At 42.4% G+C, this 20,858-nt stretch overlaps 3 protein-coding genes and 1 pseudogene across 3 annotated transcripts; all 4 read right to left on the bottom strand.

The window, feature by feature from the left end:
• Positions 1–3,258: 3,258 nt before the first annotated feature.
• LOC135635690 (DNA damage-repair/toleration protein DRT100-like) lies at positions 3,259–4,696 on the bottom strand. The gene has a single exon (XM_065146941.1). The coding sequence runs from the start codon at positions 4,659–4,661 to the stop codon at positions 3,537–3,539; it is 1,125 nt and encodes a 374-aa protein (XP_065003013.1). The 5' UTR covers positions 4,662–4,696; the 3' UTR covers positions 3,259–3,536.
• Positions 4,697–6,394: 1,698 nt separating this feature from the next.
• Positions 6,395–9,871, bottom strand: LOC135636729 (thioredoxin-like protein Clot). The gene is made up of 2 exons (XM_065148710.1): positions 9,705–9,871; positions 6,395–6,875 (listed from the first exon to the last, which is right to left on the bottom strand). The coding sequence occupies exons 1-2, from the start codon at positions 9,868–9,870 to the stop codon at positions 6,622–6,624; spliced, it is 420 nt and encodes a 139-aa protein (XP_065004782.1). The 5' UTR covers position 9,871; the 3' UTR covers positions 6,395–6,621.
• A 744-nt stretch (positions 9,872–10,615) lies between these two features.
• Positions 10,616–13,015, bottom strand: LOC135636728 (outer envelope pore protein 16-3, chloroplastic/mitochondrial-like; annotated as a pseudogene).
• A 144-nt stretch (positions 13,016–13,159) lies between these two features.
• LOC135636727 (O-fucosyltransferase 20-like) lies at positions 13,160–15,748 on the bottom strand. The gene is made up of 5 exons (XM_065148709.1): positions 15,019–15,748; positions 14,528–14,696; positions 14,263–14,352; positions 13,897–14,180; positions 13,160–13,828 (listed from the first exon to the last, which is right to left on the bottom strand). Exons 1-5 carry the CDS (start codon positions 15,597–15,599, stop codon positions 13,333–13,335), a joined length of 1,620 nt encoding a protein of 539 aa, XP_065004781.1. The 5' UTR covers positions 15,600–15,748; the 3' UTR covers positions 13,160–13,332.
• Between the last annotated feature and the right edge of the window lie 5,110 nt (positions 15,749–20,858).

Below are 20,858 nucleotides of genomic sequence, written 5' to 3'. Positions count from 1 at the left end.
TGATCAGTGAGGCTTTGAAAGTTCGTAGCAAATAAGTTCAAAAATATGAAGATTGGAAGTAATTATAGGGACAAGAAAAAATTCAACACCACGTGATTGTCATCGTAACATCACATGTTCAGTATATGATTGTCATCGTAACATCTAAACATAAGAGGAAAGGAGCTCAGAATTGTTTGTGTTGATTACATTTGATTTCCATCAAATTCGTCACTTCTGGTTTCAAACACTTGCATCAAATTCATTTTTCTCAACCGCCAGAAAGTGGCAAAGGATTGGCATTCGACGGTATGAAGATTGGATTGCATCAATATAATTAGCTGCATGGATCTTGATGTCACTCGAACATTGTCAAGGACTTCAATGATCGAATGAATTTCTAGAATTATCCTGAATATTTGGAGTGTTAGAACGTACTCTTGAAAACCGGAGTTGTTGACCTTCGATGATGCTTATCATCATCGGAAGGATTTGGTGGTGTTAGTATCTAATTGATGTTTCTTTAATGAATTCTTTGCTGAATAGGTCGAACCTAAAGAAAATATCTGGATCATGTCGTACGATTGTTGCTTGTTTGTGACACGGTTGCATTTTGTATTGTTGTAACTTGTGCATGTATTCTTTACCGCTCCCTATTCTGTAATCGGGCAGCACATTCAAGGAGATGGCACCCGAGGCAATTAAGGAGACCGGAAAGTTCGCACGGAAAGCAATGGGTAAGAAACTTTATTGAAGAAATAAAGAAGCTTTATCGAAGAAATAAAAAATGTTTCAATACATTAATATCTTTCCCCTCCTATTTATACATATTAGGAGAAAAAAATTTCCTCAATAGAATAGAGAGATTTCCTCCTATAATTGGGGAGCCTCTTAGGAATATGGCTGCAGCGGCGTTGGTAACTAGCCGAAGACAAGGGCGAAGTTTCACTTTTCTCAACAACATTGGTCGTTGGCTTGAGGTCGTTGGCTTGAGGAAATGAGAGAATGAAGAAAAGCATAATTACTAAAGAAGTTTTATTGAAAAAGTGAAGAAGTTTTATTGAAGAAATTAAAAATACTTCAATACATTAACATGTTTCCTCTTCTATTTATACAGATTAGGAGAAATAAGAGCTCTACGAGATAAGGGTAGGAAGAAGACGGTGAGAGTAAGAGAGAAGGATGCGATGAGTGAAGACGAGTGGCAATTGTGCAGGAGGTGATGGGTGAAGAAGTCGTCGCGACTATTAGGAGTCATCAAAAACCTTTAACTAAAAGAATATATTCATCAACAGTTGTTGTACTGATAAGTATCGATCACAACGTACAGAACCAACCGATTTAGGATCGGAAACTCTCACCTTCAAGGATTCGGAGGACGTTTAGTTAAAGCTAGTCTCGTATACTCTCTGTAATCGATATAGTTCAAGGCCTCTCGTCCTTACGGCACCTTCAGCAAGTGCTGAATTAAGGCCAGATTTTGAGACAAGGAACCCCTCCCTCCTATTCTGCTGCTGCTGCAAGCCAGCAATCTATTACTTGTGTTACAGGAAGCTCCATTTTAGAAGAGAAGGCCCCGCAAGGAGCGTTCTTTTAAGTGCCCAACTCAAACTGGAGGACCGACGACGGGCATTGCGAGAGGAAAACCTGCAAATGCAGTCCTGTGCTTTGCCATCCATATCCATAAAATTAAGTACAATACTGTGCAGCTCCGGAAGACAGATATGAGATTGGATGACTCTTTTCTTTTTGTTTCTGGGACTGGTGGACTCTATAATTGTTCATATTGCATGACAATTATTCATGGCCACCGACTCCGACACTCCCAGCACACTCTCCGGTTCCTCCCACATGGCTCACAAGGAGCACCACTGCACCCTCCGATCTCGTGTGGCTCAAGTCTAGAAAGGGTTGATGAGAGAGAGAGAGAGAGAGAGAAAGAGAGGGAACGGAAGTCATGTTCATGTCGCCTTATCTCATCTAAAACTTCTTCATTTCCGTGACAATTATTGAGTCCACGTTCGAAAGCTATCAAGCCTTTTCCATGATGGGGACGACTGCCCACCGCGTATCTTGACACCTAAGCATCCCTAAAGACACTACGGTTCTATTGGAACTGAACTAGAATACTCGATTTCTAACAGTTGAATCTATCCCTTTCAATAGTTTCATGATTGACTAATTCAAAAAAATCTAAATGATAATTCCGATCCAAAATCGAAACCCAATTCTTGAACCAAAGTCATCGAGTAACCTTAAATTTAACAGATAGAAACGTGGGTTCGGGGATACAAATTAAAAGTCGTGACGACTTGCAACACGACTTCAACCACGACACGGTTGGAACTAGGGAGACGGCCGACTCCCTTACAATGCCGTCAGAGGTGTGACGGAGTGAAGTCGTGACATGACGCAATTATGGGTACTTGGTCGCGGTCCTTTTCTTTGTTCTATGTCTTATCGTTACCAGCCTTCTCTTGAGACGTCTGTCCTTGTCATCGACGTATGCTCTGGCGCTGTCTCATCAACTCGATGAAGATGTCATGATTGATCGTCTCTCCCAAGTTCCGGAAGTTGCTTTGTAAGACGTACAAGATATTACGTGACATCTATAATAAGATGAGTACATGCTACGGAAACACTAATGAGTGTAGTAAAACATGTCTAACAATAATAATAATAATGTTTGCTGATATCATATCTAAGTCAAATATGGAATCGAACTGAGAATTGCATGTGTTAATATTATTTTTGATCATCCGATGAATCAAATTCAGTGTAGATTCATTCAATTGCAAGGTAGATAAATGATAGAAGACGAACGGATTCGATCGGATAATCTATGAAATTAGATCGAAGACAATCTTTATTCTGTTGAGGAAAATCCTTCGTCTTAATCTGTATAAATAGGAGATGAAACAATATTAATATGCTCTTGTCATACTCGTACTCATGAAGCCTATCGTTTGTAAACCATTCTTTGCATCGATCAAAGATTGATATTCTTGTCATGAGCATATGATAGAAGATAAGATTTTTATATTCTGTTGAGGAAAATCATTCCTCTTAAGCTGAATAAATAGGAAAATTCTTCACATCTTCAATAAAACCTTATCTTCTATTATTTTCATTAATCTTCATGTCAGATTGACCGTAAAATGGCAATACGAGCGAGCAGACGTATGAAATTTCTCATGATCTCATGTCCATGTCCAATTTAGAGAAACTGAACGACATAATAAATGGCATCATCTCATGCAGCTATCAAACTCAACCATATCGTTAAATATACTCGTAAGTAGTAGTATGTAATGTAAGAAACGCATAATACGACTTTTGCACTCGTTAGGGCCATAACATTACCCACACTGAACCATAGAAGTTGTCCAGTCTTCTCGGTTCTACACGTTTATGAACCGGTGTTCAAGTTTAACGTGCTTGAACTTGGTGTAATAGTAACACTTTAAAGAATTCATCTCTCACTGGTCGTCACACACGCACATACGCAAACACACGAGTTGGTACGCCCTCACCGGGATTGGATTTCAATGCTCGGCTCACTTGCAAACCGGCAGCGGCCCCCCGCAGAGGCAGTCGTTGTTGGTGAAGGAGGCGGCCTCGAGGTGGTCGAAGGGGGAACCGGCCGGGATGGGGCCGCAGAGGTGGTTGTGGCTGAGATCCAAGTGCCCCACGTACGCCGCCGTCACCAGCGTCTTCGGCACGCTGCCCCTTAGCCGGTTGTGCGACAGGTCCAGCGCCGTGTAGTACGACCGGGAGCCGAACACGTCCGGGATCTCCCCCTCGATGCCGTTTCGGCTCAGGTTCAGGATGCCGAGCCCCCGGCTTCTGAGCAGCGCCGCTGGGATCTGCCCGGTGAGCCGGTTCGAGTCGAGGTAGAGCGAGGACAGCACCGGCATGGACCCCAGGGTCGCTGGGATCTCCCCGGAGATGCGGTTCTCAGCGAGGTCGAGGTCGGCGAGCCGGGTCATGTAGCCCACGGAAGCGGGGATGGTTCCGGAGATGCGGTTGCGGCCGAGGAGGGCGCGGCTGAGCATGCGCAGGTTGCCAAAGTCGTGCGGGATGGGGCCGGAGATCTGGTTGTTGCTGAGGTCGAGGTGCATGAGTGAGGATAGGGCGGGGAGGGAGGCGGGGATGTGACCGGAGATCTGGTTGTCGGCGACGTTGAGTACTGCGAGGCGGGAGAGGCGGCCGATGTCAGCGGGGATTGTGCCGGTGAGCCGGTTGCCGACGAGGTCGAGGATGCGGAGGAAGGGAAGGGAGGTGAGGCACGGAGGAATGGGCCCGGAAATGTGCTTCCAGTCGGCAAGGATGAGGGTGGCCAGACGGTCCAGGCGGCAGACCTCCGGCGAGATGCGGCCGGACATGAGGCCACCGGAGCGGCCTGAGCCGGCGAGGATGGGGTCTTCCGACTCTCCGCGCAGGGAGATGTCAGCTACGCGCCCGGTCGTGGGGTCGCAGCTCACGCCGTACCACCGGGAGCAGCAGGCGTCGCCCGTCCACGACGAGAAGATACCCAGGTACGGCTCCGAAAGCGCCGACTTAAAAGCCAGGAGAGCCGCCCGATCCGAAGCCGAGCACCCGAAAGCGCCGTCGGTCGACGTGGCCGCGACGGCCAGGACGAGGACGACGGCCACGGTCGAGAGGAAACATGGAGGAGCCATACCAACTCTTAGCCGAAGCGATGAGTCTCTGCTAACTTCTTCCTTGTGACCGGGTTTATACGCCCATTCGGACGATTGTGTCCTCATCAAGACAATCATATTACGATAGAAATTAACATGATTTCGGTGAAATTAAATGAGATAAAGAGGAGTATATGAGGAAGTACGGGAAGGGAGCAGGCGGGAACCGGAGGCACGTGCTTCGTTTCATATTAGCTTGTCGTTATCCGACGCGGCAGACGAATCCAGCGGACTGTTGCTCTAAAGATAGGACAAGAAGAAAAAAACTTTGAAGAACGCGTTATATTTTACCCCGAAGCTACCCGCCTTGTAGTTCGCATAGAAAATGCCTCGACGCGGGTCCGCCCTTGGTAGAAAAAGGGTAGGAAAAAATTGTTGCTTGTCCACGAAAGGAAAGGGTCAATGGCTTTCGCACTTTATTTCTCACCAAAAAAGGCAAACGAAGACTCGGGTGGTAACCGGGAGCTGGCACGGCCTAACGGAATAAATGTTGGTGATCGTGGTTGTGACGCAGCCCTCTGATATTAATCCAACGTTCCGCAGAGTGTCGTTGTGTGTCCTATTTGTTACGACCTCATGACTGAGGCAGCAAACCTCGTGAAACACCCAAGTCTGACAGGAGTTATGGGTTGAAATAATGTTTGTTGCATGTGTCGTGACGTCAGTCCTTTTTTCTTTACAGCCTCTCAGAGTCACCGAGGAAGTAATGGGATCGTTTGGAGGAGAGTCTCATGCTTCAAGTTTCAAGCCATCGATATCTCGCTGCACCATCAAATCATGTAATGAGAAGATTTAGACCACCACGTTGTCATCATCAACATAATGTAAGGTTGGATGAATCTGATGAGGGCAACACGAGACAAACTTGACTCGCTTAAATCCAGGCGGTTCACTGAAGCCCGACTTCAGGTCGGTGGGACCCGCGTCACATGCCTCTGCGGAGTATGTGTCTGTCCGCCGAACTAGGTTCCGTGTACGTGGAAAAAAATAACTGCTGCGACGCATTTATATGTTAACTGGAGGAAGGGCCCAGCGACTCTGTCGAACCGCAAGACAGGTACACGTGAGGGGTGAATAGTTGAGTGGTGCATAAATAGAGTGCCCAACAGAACAGACAAAAACCCTCATGTTCGATCACGTGCTCTGTGATTCTCGAGGAAACACGAGTCCTAATCCGAGCGGCGGAACCGTGAAGCAATCTCCGACGCGAGAACCGACGGGAATTGGGACCAACAAGCTCATATTACGGGTGTAGCGGCAGCAGTGAAAATAAAAGGTCTAATTAGACTTTTTGTGTTACATACTGTAGTCTACGAAGATAAGTAAACAGACAGCCGGCCAGCCTAAATTTACCTTGCCGACGGAAGCAATTTAACAGGTGACCAGATTCATGGCCGGTATTACGATGGCGTGGAGCATGGATACATGAAGCACCGATTATGTTGCATAATGAATAATAGATTAGAAGGGAGCTATAGTTGGAGACTGTGACTGTGTCGGAAAAGGTTCATGCCAGGATAGCGAAAGGTTCATGGATAGTATTTTCTTCATGAGAAGGATGTGAAGAGAAATCCTTTTCCTATATATGAATAGGGCCTTTATCCTGCCAACCGGATGACCGAGAAAGAGAGACTTATGTTCGCCAACCTATTGATGTTGATAAAGTAGAGATATAACGTGGGCCGCCACAGGACGTAACGTGTGGAACGCACTGTAAGAACATATATGTATATATGAGCATTTGGTCCAGTGGAACACAGAGAAAAGAGAGACGAACAGAGGCTCTCTGCAAGACGGCACATAGATTAAAAGTTTTGGAGCAGCTTACTTTCTCCAGACCACCAAATGATTCAACGGTGACATGACTCTGACGTGTGTATCATAACCAGGAGGTTAAACATTATTTTCTCGACTAAGTAGTGAAAGAGAGAGAGAGAGATCAATTGCTAGCGAGAATGGAATCAATCTTATCTCCGATATGGGCTTCGTAGTCCTCAAGGCGTCCAGCAACAGCTTCATTCTCCCAACGAATAAGCGTGGGCACACCCTTGAGCTTGAACCTAGGGTCTACCCTCCATGGATGGCTAGGGTTTCTCCACGTAGGTCTATCTCCAACATATGCTCTCAAAAGTACAAGATTGCTATTTGATGCTTCCAGCTTTTCATATATGATGGGCTCTGCTACATTGCAATCTACAAATAGAATAGCATTTAAATCGCTTAGTAAATAAAAAGCTTGCCGAATCTGACGGGCATAATAATAATAATAATAATAATAAAAGTTAATACTATTTCAAGCCCTGAACAATAAAACGTCATACAATTATCAACCTTCACAGAACTAAAATAAAACGTCATACTATTTCAAGCCACCTAGAGATAAGCCTGTCACACTCTGCTTTTTTTCCTAAATCATTATACATGGTCTAAGAGATATAGTTGACCATGAAGAAGCAAGAATGTTTCACCTCAAGTACAAGAGAAGAAACAAATAACTTCAGTCCCCCATTCATTGTGCTGATGGCACAAAGATGAGGTTCATAAAGGCACCTACTACATTAAACGCAACATATAGTGAGTCAGAGAGGTATGATAAGGTGCGAGAGGGGAGTGTCTTCTAATGAGATGAGGAACTCAAAGACCATAGGGATAGTTTGGCAAAAACATCCCAAACAATTTCAAAATTTTAAATGTGAGGACAATAATGGCATTCTTAGGCCCCATACAGAACTCAAATTCTGAATCAAAATGATTGCGATCAAAAGTGATGCTTTCAAAGTTGAAATTATTGATACTCTACCCTCGGGCAGAGGGCCTCCACTCTCCCTTATTCTTCTTCCCAATGTCCATCTTCCAACACATAGGCAGAGCTTTTTGATTGTTCTGCCAAAGCATGCCATAGTATATGCTACATTGCATAAAGGGGCTACTGACTTATTTTATGCATTAAACAAGACCGATTGGATCAACTCCTTTTGTGCTTGTCCCTAGGATTTTCCTAAAGCTACAAGAGACAAAAGATATTATGGATTTTGCCTGGAATCTTGTTTGCAAATCGTATCTGATCATGCATCAATTATCTAAATAGCTTTCGATGCTACAAAATAAGCAAAAAAAAAAACATTAGTTTCTTATGATCACTTATATCCATAGCATTGAGAAGATATATCAAATAGTTGCTTAGTGTAGATAAGATTAAACACAGCCTCTAGCTCCTCATCCTAAAATTCAAAGGATTCAAGCATACACCTCACTCTAGGAAGAATGCATTCCCGGAAAAGTTGAAAAAAAGCCACCCAATCATATCTCTAAATATGCAAATGCAAGAAAATCCAAACATAAACAGGGATAAAGATGTAAACCTACAAAGGCTACATCAAGATTACTCATTAACACAAATGTCACAAACGCATGGATGCATATGCACACGTGCACACAAGGACACACACGTAAGCGCACATGCACACACACACATATTGCAACACACAAAATTTACAGGATGTTGGCTTACATAGAATCAGTGTTTCTCTTAACCATTTATTTGCTTTACAGGTCTAAACATAAGAAATTTTGGAATATATTTCCTTAAGTCTCATGAGATAGTTAAAAGGAACTAAGATATCTTGTCCAATATGATAGCAAATTCTTGCAGTGAGCACTCAGGTCTAATGATTCATGAGAAAAAGAATCATTTTTTTTATTTTTTTCATCCCAATTTTTGCTAGACTGTGCTGATTTCTAGCTAAAGCAAGTTAGAAGCAAGAAAAACTCAATATAGGTTGCTCAATTTCAGATGTCCTATCCGACATTTTAAACTCTGAGATTACCTATAAGTACAGATTGAAAATTTCATATTGGGAAAAAATAAATTATCAATATCAGGTCACATAGATTGGGACTGTGGCAATCAGGATCAATGCAAATATAAAAAATGGGCAGTCGGACTGAAGTTGGCAAGAACTGGACCATGGTTGCTGACACTGCTTGAGATTCACTGAGTTTTCCAAGACTATATGGAATTGCAAGTAGAGGAGTGGCATGCAAGCATGCTCTGTTATATTTATGTCCAAGAGTATCATGACTAAGTCCTGAAAGTTAGATGATAGATAAAAATAATTTTACAAGTGAAAAAAGAAAGAATACATGAAATGCATATATTACTTTGTTAAAAGAAGAGAAATGGGAAACAAACCAGAATTTTTGAGCTATTTAGTACTGAAACAACCTTTAGTATGTTTCAATGAAGAAGGCAATGATAGTAACTTCACCTATCATAATCTACACATACGAACTGCTAAAACAACACTAGCGGAGCCTTTCTTTAACTAGCATATCTTCGGCAATGACCCTTTAATCAGTCATAGACAGAGTCCACATTAATCAAAATAACAATAACAAACAACAGGCAAAGATCAACCAGTAGAAATATATCCAAATGATAACCTTAAAAAAAGAATCTTGAGTCACTATAAACAAGGGTGTCCATAAACTCAATGAACCCACTTTAATTACGGCTACAAGGAATCGAGAGAGAACAATGGAACTGATTCCATTGATGGAAAGGCATCAAATTAAAATTCAAAACAAAGATTAGTTAAAAAAGCCATCTAAGAGCTTAACATGAAGTGCTTGGATGAACCAGGAATTTGCTTTGACGTTTATTGTTTCTTGTTTGTTCTTACGTAACGAATATAGGATGTAGGATCGGAACATGCTCCTATAGATTCAAATACTTGGGAACTATTTTTCACTGTGGGATTACAAGGTCTTTTTTTTTCCAATAGAAGATTCTCTCCAAGTTGGCAAATAGGCCATCAATCTGAGATCACTATGCACAGCCTTCATCCAAGTACTGGATCGAACAACAGAGTAAGAAGAACTAATAGATATCAAAGACAAAAACTCGAAGGGTTTTACGTCGTAGTGGGTCGTTCTCAAGCAGAAAGAGAGAGGAGAAAGAAGAAAGTGCAACAGATCTGATCTAAGAGAGGAGGAGCGGAAAGGGCAAGCGGAACAATGTACCAGGGCACCAGCTGCGATTGGTAGAGGGATCCTTGTCGGCCAAGAAAAGAAGAAACTTGAGATGACCTGGTTCCGATGGGGAGCCCTCCGTCGTCTCCGACTTGGTGAATCCCCCGAAAACCTGGTCGAAGTTGGAGAGATCGGCGTCAAAGGTCTTGCGAGGCATCCCTTCCTTCCTTCCCCCACTTAGAAACCCTGCCTTGCTCAGTTAGGATCGGAGAGATTGGGGCGCATGGGGCATCACAATTGGCCGGCCCTTCTTAAATTTGGAACGGACGGCTGATATTTGATGAAAGCAACCTGCAAAACACGTGAGGAATACGAATCATCGGATAGCCAAACTATCGATCTGCTCAACATGAGAGCGCGTGGCGGCGTACGTGCATCCTATCATTAATTAGCATGTTACTTGTGAGGGGGGAGAGAATACTACAAACATCATCAAAGGAAATTTTAAAAATTAAAAATTAAAAATTCTGATAATAATTAAAAAAAATTATAAAAGAATTAAACCCTAATTTTCAAGGTTTACTTCTTTCACATGATATCATTAATCATTAATTAAGCATTGTAGACGATCAATCTAGACTCTTCTGCAACCACCATCAGAAAAATTAGCTTAGATAATATTTAGCTTATTGTAAGTCATTTCTGTATTGGATAACCCATTTCTTTCATACATTCTCTCCTTATGTTGTCTTCCTCTTGTGTCCTATTTTAAATTAATAACTTTAACTTTTATATATAATTATCTTTTGATTTTATTTATACATACCTAAAAATGTCAATAGCTTGAGATCTAACATTAATCAAATATATATAATTATATTTTAATAGATCAACTATCAAGGTGGAAGAGAAGCCAAACAATATATTCCTTAAGATGCCGAGTACCTCATACAAGAAATCAATCAGCAGTAGACCTCCTCAGTAGTGTAGGGGAAGCACTCCTTTCCATTGTCAACTCTTGTTGTCCGTCCTCCAATATCCAACACAGCAGAAGTGAATGCAAGAGCTGATCCTGCAGAGATCGCTGTTGGAATGCTCCTACCTGTACATTGAATGAGGCACAGATCAACATAAGGAAAAATAAGGTAATCTGAATGACCCAACAAGAAAAGCATGATGTCATAGCATAGAGATATGCAGAATTGACGAATTTACTCCATAGAAGATCCTTACAGACAGATACTATAAATTCACTAGAATATTATTCCTGCCCGAACAAGGGAAATAGTATCAGTAACCACAATTGCAAGTCAGCAGAACAGAAAGCAAAATCATGGCATCTTTGTTTCAACCAAGCAACATAACTCAGGTGGAAGATAGAAACTTGCATATAATTATATCTTTCCACTTACAGAATAGTGATTAACATTGATGAAAACTTTGTAAACTAGTTAAGTAGTTAACACATATATGTCTACATTTTGGACTAGCTTTAGCCAGAAATTCAATCTCAAGAATTTTCATAAACAACAACAAAGTCATAAGTCTCAACTATTTTGGATTGGCTATATGGATATTTTACCACCATTAAGATATGTAAAAGGTCATATGTATAGTTAAGTTTAGAATATCTAAATCTTTATTTATAGTTTCTATTAAAATCTTTTTAGGTCTTTCTCTCTCTCTCCTTATACAAAATATTAATTATGTTTTCTTAATTATCTCAGCTACTTAAGGTATCTAGTAACTATCAAACATTTTAAGCAACTTTAACTTTGCAAAAGACCAAACAAGTCAAAGAACTCCTCAAACTATTTTCCATAAGCATGGGATTTCCTGAGATTAGAAGTTTCAACTCTTATAATTTCTTAAACAAAATATAAGGAATAACAGAATGCAACAAAAAACTTCATTTAGGTATATGTGATTTTAGAATATGTACTTTCTTCACAAATAATACCACTTAATAAATAAGAAAAACAATCAACTTCAACAAATCATAAACAGTTCTTTATTTTCTGTTCTGTATCTAAAATTAGCAAATTCAAGATTTGGTACCCTTTTTTTCTTCTGATAACACTACCAAGTTTTATTTGTTCATTTTTTTTAATAATCTTCTTGAGGCTCTACTAGAACTACTGAAATTCCATATTAGGTAAATTCAAGACTCATACTTGAATACTTGTTTGATACTGTATACAAAGCATTAGCAGCATTCTGTAATTCAAGTGGAGAAAGATAGCACAAAATAAACCAGCTTAATAAAACAGGATATAACGCATGTTACAAATCTATATAAACTACAAGTAACATGATAGAAAATTGAGATATTTAGAAACTTATGAGTTATATAAAAAAAATTGCAGGTTTAGATTCCGTATATCATTACTACATGAAAACAGAAAAGGATGTTTTACCTTTGAAGCCATGAACAGTTGCTCCGGCGACAAAAGCACCCACAGCACGATTTATGAAATCACTCTTCAACCTTTGCTTTTGTACTGACTGCTCCACGCCAATGTACAGTCCTCCGACGGCAGCAAAGCGCACATCTTCAACGTTCTTATCAACCCCGGAAAAGCTACGTTCCGCTCCACACGAGGCACATCATACCAAGTAGCAACAATGGTGCCTCAAATGGTTCCTGCTACTAAACCCGTCGTTGCGCCCTTAATTGTCTTCATAACTGGAGAATCCTCGACCTCCAGATATCTCATCTCCGACGGATCCATCTTCTCTTCCAGTCGATACAGATGGATTAGGATGAAATGAAACCCTAGAAATTCAAGATCGACTGAAAACGCAGTTTTAATCTAAAATTTGCAATAGAACTCAAAGATCAAGGAAAACCGGACCAAAATTAAAGCGAGGGAACAGATTAAGAACCAAAATCGGGAAAAATAGAAAAGGAAATTGCTGGATCAGAGTAACTAAAAGGAAAACCATGACAACAGGCGGAATCAATTTGGGGAAAAAGATGTACCTCGACGTTTTGGGCGTAAAATTACTCGACGGAGGAGGAGCTGCCCCAAACCCCAGGCGGAGTTCTACACGGTGGGGTGTAAGACCCACAAAATTACTAGAACACCCTCCATCTCTCGCCTCTTGATCAGACGGCTGCTGGTACGTCCATGGCCCGTGTTCGTCATTCAAATGCTCGTGACCGTCTGATTAGAAACAACACTTATAAAAGACGGATAATGATTATATTTTATAGATCTATGAAAAAGCTTAGGGATATGCATGTGATTTAACGAAGACTAAGGTTTTCTAATGTATATGATTTATCAGTGTTCAAATGGCACAAGCATTCCTTGAGACTTATTACGTGATGTGATCTTAATTTCAAAGGATATCTCATGCATTTGGACGTTTCTAAATCATTTATAGATCCGAAGACTGGCAAGAGCTGCAGTGATACACAAGTGAGCTTGCCAACCTCCACTGGGCTCGCTTGCAGTAGAGAACAAAGCAAATCGATACTACGCACCAGAGTACACAAGCACTACAAAGAATCAAATCAATCTCATCCTTAGCATGTAAATGATCCACTCTGTGACCTCTAAAATTAAGCCTACAGAAAAGAAGCAGCAGAAGATACTTCCATCAATGGCATCACTCTCTGCATTAAAATGCTTTTGCTCTCCACATTGCGGTCTCTCTTCGCAGAGGAAGAAGCTCACAGCGCCGAACTCCTGCTTGTTCCATTGCACATGCACTCGGGAGCTGGGAAAGCAGTGACGTCCTTGTCGACCTTGTCGCTCCTCCACTCGGGCTGGCCGAGCGATCCTCGGTGGAGTTCCTTGATGATCCGATGGAATTCGAGCTCGGGAAGAGAGGCGTCAAGGAAATATGGGAGCATCTGACGCTTGTTGGGGGTGATGAACTTTCGGTGCCCGGCGAATGCCCGGTGGCCCTGCATCAGGTGCCCCATGTTTCCCCCATGGGAGGGCATGAACACGTCACTCTGTTCGCAAACGATGTAGTCGATAGCTGCTAGGAGGGAGGCCTTCTTCGCGAACGGTTCGAGTTCGCCGGGCAGCGACAGATTCTCCTTGTTGTACAGATGCGGGAACTCTCTCGTCAAAGGCAGCAGCGCCTCCGGTCCTCCGAACGGCTCGCCGCCTGCCCAGTATATCATCGCATCCGGGGGAGCTCCTAGTGCTTTCAGCAGCCTGAAACAGAGCAGGTAGGCCTCAGTTCCCCACAAGATGTATGCATACTTGCTTCCTGATTCCTCTACCTGGTGACTTCGAGAGCATTCAGTGGGCAGAATCCGGCGAGTTTGCGCTCGTGGTAGGTCATGTTGGACCTACCGGTGAGGAGCTTCGGGTGGAGCTTCCTCTCTTCTTGGATGATCTCGTCGTACTCGGAGCTCAGCCCAGGAAGGCACCCTGTTCGCACCCACACATCTCTCTCCAGTCGAAGGTGCAGAGCGAGGTAAGGCCCCTTGCTCCGCATCCTCATGGCGAGCTTGTTGCCCAACTCCTGGATGGGTGCTGCAAACCTCAGGGCATGGAAGGCGACCTGTTGACGAACATGTGGATTCAGAAGGACAATTGCGATGAAACAAGAACATCAGAGAGACAAGGTTGGATGTTCTGATTACTTTGCATCGGAGCTTTTGTAGGTCACGTGGGAGGTCTTTGGACAACCGGGAATCCAATCCTCTGAGAAGCAAAACCCCTTCTCTGTTGAGCTGCAATCACAAGAACAAGTAGACAGCATGTCATCAGACTCAGCTCTAATCTCCCATTCACCACCAAATGGTTGGAGAAGAAAACCATTAGGACGCTTCGGTCATCTTTCTTTTATGAAGGAAGCAACGGTTCAGTCATCATCAACTGATGAGACTGGAGAAAAGAAGCACATACTTTCTTCAGGAACCGATTCCGGATCCAGCTAGGGGGGACATTGAGAGGGGTCTGCTTCCCGTCCACTGGCCTCGTTCTGATATGGGTCGACGGCAGCGACGACACCACCTTAACATCGTCGGCGAGAACTCTCTTGAAATGCTCCAGATCAAATATATCAGAGAACTCGCTGCCCAATCGAAAAATTGATGCAGAAACAATTAGATGCCACATGAAACCAAATGAAGAGATGAGGATAAACAGATCGACGGATAATAGATCAGAAATAGAAATTCTTTGCACCCAGAAATGCTTAATATAGAGTATAGTTATCTCCAGATTCCATAAAAACTCGGGTGTGAGCTTCCTTTTGAGGACAATAGATGGTAAAAGGGTTCAAAACTTTCTAATGTTGGAACTAAAATGGCAGATAAGGAAGAAGACAGTAGCAAAGATAGGATTTTGATCCTAGATTCTCTCGAAAGTAACAAGATGGACTCGCAAAATGGCACCTTTCGTCGCCCCAGATGACATTGACCTGGAGAACAGGGACGACGAGCGCCGCCCCGAGGATGCGAGCGATCACCACCGCATCGACGATCTGGTTCCGCTGCTGGTTGAGCCCACCGGAGACCACCACCAGCAAGTACTTCCGCCGCCTGACTCCTCGAGCAGCCTCGCTCTCCATCCGGAACTCCTCGCTGAAGTTAAGGCACGGCGAGTATCCCATTCCATCCGGCTGCCTCCAAAACTCCCCCACCACCTCTCCCACATCGCCACCATCAACTCCTACCGACACCACCGCCGATTTGTCGGCAGCCCACGCCGATTCGGTCGACGAAGAGTGCGAGCAGGGGACGGAGGGAAAGGGGAGGAGGCGGTGGAGCTCGGACCCGATCCTGACGGTGCGGAGCAGGGCGAGAAGGAAGAAGAGCAGGAGTAGGAGGAACTTCGGGTTTCGTGCAAGGGACGGAAGGCGGTGGCCGGGGAACCGCGCGGCCTTCTTGGGGGAGAGGTGGAGGCCGTGGAGAGAGTGAATGAACTGCGACGGCACTGCGATGTACGAGAGCTGCTTCGTCTTCGACCTCGCCATCAGTGCTCTAAGCTCACCTTACTATTCGTCCTCCTCTTCTGCTACTTGTCCTGCTGAGACATGGTCATCGGGGGGAGTGAGAAATGGCCGACCAGCCAACTTGATTCATCGAGCGGGTTGGGAGTGCCTTTCCCGCTCCAATGACGAGAACGCCCGTCCGACAAGGGGAATCCAACGGATCGATATGGGGTACTGTCGTCATATGGCGCGGCAAACGTTGAGTCCTCGGACGAGAGGGACCGGGATTGCGGCCATCGAGACGTGTCGCAAGATCAAACGGCCAGCTGGCGAAATCTGACATGCGACCAATCCAATCGAGAGTCCGTATACATTGTCGTGTACGGGTCGACGATCAGCACGTACGTGATCGTCCCAGCTGAGGAAATGGACGGTGGATCGTCGATGGGGCTCGACGAAGTATCTGGCGGTGGTAAAGGACGGCTTCTTTAATGCGTCTCCAACCCATGATCATAACATTACATTTGGAATTGGTCACCGTAAGAATTAATATACATGTAAAAATTAGGGGTTTGAATCACGTTAAAATCAACGAACAATGGACGAGCATGAGCTACGAACCAATCATGGTTGTGTCCTATTCATATAATTAATTGGGGCTATTAATGACTTCGTCTTAATTTTGGATTTTTCTCATTGGCAAAATTTCCATGGAAGGGTTAAATATAGGTATTGGAGATCCAACGGGAGCACAACATGTAGAACATGGCTGGCTGGATCGGTGCTGAAAAGGACACTTCAGGTGATAATATAGAATAGCTGCAGGTGATAGTAATGAGACAAGAGGATGATAGAGACATGAGAGGCAAGGGAAAAGTCATCAGGAGAGAGAGAGAGAGAGAGAGAGAGAGAGAGAGAGAGAGATGGTTTTTGAGTAATAGAAGAAGAGCTTAGAGGTAAAGTACCCGAGAATATATTATTATCCTTCAGATTATCTATGTAAACAAAAAGAATTAAGTAAATCCAAAAAAAAAAATGATAGCACCCTTCACAGAAACAGCTTCTCAAACGCGTTGGAATACCCAATCATTTGGTACATCACGAAATCACACATGCATGGCTAAAGTGAAAGGACGAGGACGACACGAAAATGCTTGGCCAACCACATGTCTCTGCTGCACCACTCGTTAAACAAAGCTGCACGAAAACCCACAACACCAGCCGATCACGGAAAGCTTTTATCACACTAAAAGGACCTGCGAGAGAACATTTGTATCGTGCAAGTTAGAACTTGCTCCGAAGTGACTGCGAACGGGAAGGATGGATGGAGACTCGTCACCTTGTTTCTCGTTCTATGTATGTCTACAACGCATGTATTCTTCACTGTACAAAATGGGATAGTTTCCAACCAGAGAAATATAAATCGATTATTTTAACGACCGACACACTGCTACTCGACAGAAAGTAGAAAGTAGAGCGCAGGCTCTCAGGTAATTAATACTCTTTTTCAACAAAAAGAAATAAATTTATTGACCTTAGAACGAGTCGGAAAAAAATGAACCTTGTCACTTGACAATCATTTACTTAGACCCTTTCGATCTTCATTGTCTCCCCCTTATGTAAGTCTAGCAAAGATCACCATCTATCGACATCTCATGGTGTAGGAGTGGTTGATGACTTTTCGATAGTAGGTAAGAGGTGAACATCTCGGGACCTCTCCTTTCACAAGGTGATGCAAGACACCCAAATAGATGATGAATAGAAAACCAATTGGTAAACAACAACTCTCTTTTCTTGATGACTCGGTCACTATTAGGTCAGTTTCTCTCTCTCGTCCTCCTCCTTTTAAGATGACTTGGTTGAGCAATCATCCATACGGGTGGAATGGCAGTCCGGACCAAACATATGAAGAATCAAATAGTACATAATGTAATGAGGAACGAATGTACAGCACCACACGTCTCCATCTTGACTCCCTCCCTCATGACAACATCACCAACTTGGTATCACAACGCCCCTTCTTCGAACCAAGAAAACTTTGAAGCTCATTGAAGAATGCCAAGGGCCTCCTCCTCCAACAAATATGGAAACCCTTCATCTCTCTCTCTTGTTCCCAGTTTGCTAAAGTCACATTACGATAGGATGATGATACCTTCTAACCTGAGTTATTCTCCATCTATTTCACAGATGCGGCTACAAGGACCTAATCGTAGGAGAGAGAAACAATCCTAATTTTCAGATCGAAAGATACGGACAGGACTCATCGAATGTTGAAGGGAGCACGGTTAGATCAACGATCGGTAGAGCGTCAAAATGAACCTAATCGGTCGGCTTTGTTTATTGCAACATCGATAGACCGTCTACACGTAAAGAAATCCAACACCCACCGCATAAGATGAGTGCGTCTTGTCTATAAAGAAAGCATCACGTTGGATAGGGAGGGAATATCTTGGATACCCACTCATGAAACTTTAATGGTTGTTGTATTGACCTCCCGTTGGAATCTCGTCAATCAGTGATACAGCAATGTATCGTTTGCTTGCTACAGAATTTGAATCAATCAAAGAACAAAAATCTTCCATGCGTAGCAGATGAATGAACTGAACTATAACTACTTGATCAGTCCTATATATATATATATATATATATATATATATATATATATATATATAGTTCAGATAATAGATAAGACTAACAATCACAGGTAACATTAAAATAGTAGCTTCTTCTATTTCTACTTCTTGCACCTATCATGAGAACTGTGGAGATTAGGTTTAGCAATGAAGCCAAGGCGTCTTTGTTCACGGACTACAAAAACGACATTTATATCTATTCGTTCCATGTCTCCACCGTGATAAAATATTGTGATTGTTTGAATCCAGGACAAGTAAATTAGATTCCGTGAGCTACTACGACTTGGTTATTTTAAGGATCAACTTGCTCCACTGTGTCGCATCTTTAATATTCTAAAACAAGAAAGTTCATGTCATCAAACGTTGCTTTTGCTTCTATCACGATTTAGTTGAATGCATCACCAGCCATCTGCTTGCCTGTACGCGGTTGTTTGCAGCCCGATACGCCATGACCCCTTGTGATCGAATCGCGAAGAAGAAGATCTCGGTGATAAGAGAGTGATCAGTGAAATCAGTAAGACATAAATCCAAAAAAATAGTATACATGTGTAATCTGTGTAAGCTTCACAATGAATGAAAAATTCAGGTTCTTTACTATCGTTTGACTTGTCATAGCGAGTTCATACGATTGTTAAGAGTTAATTGGATCAGTTATGTAAAATCACCTATTATCATTCAGTCATGGAGGAATTCGCTACCATTATGATTAGTAGACGAGAGTGTTGGGCTGACTGTGATGTAAGATGGTGTTGAGTTGACGCTAATGTGGAGTCATTCGATTAATGTGTCGTTAGGTTATCCACATATCAAAACATCCTTATTAACTACATCACTTTGAACTCAAAGTTTATTTTTCTTAATATCTTTAGATTTATTAAAAAAACCTTGAAAAACCCATGCTGTCAGTGCATGCGTATTTTTGTGCCAACACTGTTATACCCATCTCAGGAAACGTATTTTTGTACTACCCACCCACGTGCACGCGTCCAACTTGTGGTGGGTCCGACATGACGCGCGTCTCGCTAATGATGCGAGAGATCTATGCCTGTCTTGGACCATTCATTCATGGTGGGTTCCTCACCCAAAAGCGAGTGGGCCCCCGTACCTTTGACGATGGCTTTTCTCGCAGCGTATCTTTGGGAGTGCAGTGGCTCCACCTCCTACAATAATGATGATGATGCCGGCGCCATGCTGAGTCCTCGGATGGATGGATGGATGGATGGATGGATGCATGCATGTGATTACCGCAAAGCCTGCAAACAATTCAACAAAATCTATCTATCCCCTGTAGTTTGTGGTTGGTGTCTTTTATATATATATATATATATATATATATATAAAGAATTACAAATATACAATACATTCTATCCTTTGTGTGAATCATTTGGCCCTACCACCACCTGTAATGGCGACTTCAAAGAGTCAGCATTGGAGTCAACATTGCAAATAAAATTGCAATAAAGGAGTCAGATTTCAATGCGCACTCGGCCAATCCTTTATAGCCCCGTACACATGCTTTCACTGTTATGTATCAGAAACACGAGTAAAAAAGCCTATTGGTCCTTGTCTACCTTTTCCTACTCTGCGAACTTTTATGGTGATAATGAGTGAGATTCGATAAGGCTCTTTCCCTTTGCAGCTCGACACAACCACAGCTGGCGACACGGAGACAGTGAATGCATCTAATAATGGCGGTGGTGACGGTGGCATCGGTGTGGGGAAGGGTGGCATCGATTAAATCAGATATTGATATCGATTCGGGTTTGAATAGTTATACGAATTATTCTCGTTTCGGATTATTTAATTAAAATAATAATAAAAAAATATGAGTCTAGATCCATTTTAACGTAAGAAAAAGATAAATTAGGACTTATAAACATGGGCTCTCTTAGTATGTATGATACCGTAGCTCTCGTTCTCGTTGTAGTTACCTCTTTATAGTTACTTCTTTATCATTATAATATTGCTATTGTCGTTTTCATTTTGATTATATCATTACTTTCTAGTTATACTTTTTCTTCCTTCTTCCTCCTGTTATCTTTCTTTCGTTTTTTTTTTCTTAAAAATAATGATACATGCTAACATATTATGTGTTGATACATCGATATAATCAGTGCATATCGTTCCAACCGATTGTCGATCTAAGGAAATGAAACTGCATTGCTCTCATGTGCTCATATTGGCAGCATTAGTCTTTTGTGGTAGGTGAACTGATAGAATGCTTCTATCATGCGATGAATCGTAGGGTAGGAGGACAGTCTTTCGAGTTGGGTAGTTCCAAGATGTTGGAGAAATAATGAAGATACATGAGATAAAGAGAAAATAATTGAGAAGTATATCCCAAGATAATAATAGATAAAGATTATAGTCCCATACTAATTGATTTGTTGGAGGGATTTTGATGAAAATTCTCCATCATGAGAAGGGTCATCAATAAATCTCGACAGTTCAATAAAAAATTGTTTATTAATAAAAATATAGTTCAATAATAAATATCATTTGTTATAGAAATCATATTTTTTTTAATAAAAAAATATTAAAAACAAAAACAAAACATATATGGAATACTCGGGAGGGAGTATTGGATATACGTGGAAGGCCCATACAGCCTTCTAGTAGATGGGCCTGGGCAAGTTCTCTAATACATAGATGAAGGCCTTGGCGTGTA

Source organism: Musa acuminata, chromosome BXJ3-4 (assembly GCF_036884655.1).
Source record: "Musa acuminata AAA Group cultivar baxijiao chromosome BXJ3-4, Cavendish_Baxijiao_AAA, whole genome shotgun sequence".
Classification (NCBI taxonomy): Eukaryota; Viridiplantae; Streptophyta; class Magnoliopsida; order Zingiberales; family Musaceae; genus Musa; species Musa acuminata.
Note: the sequence above shows the minus strand (reverse complement) of the source record. Positions and strands in the feature narration are given on the sequence as shown.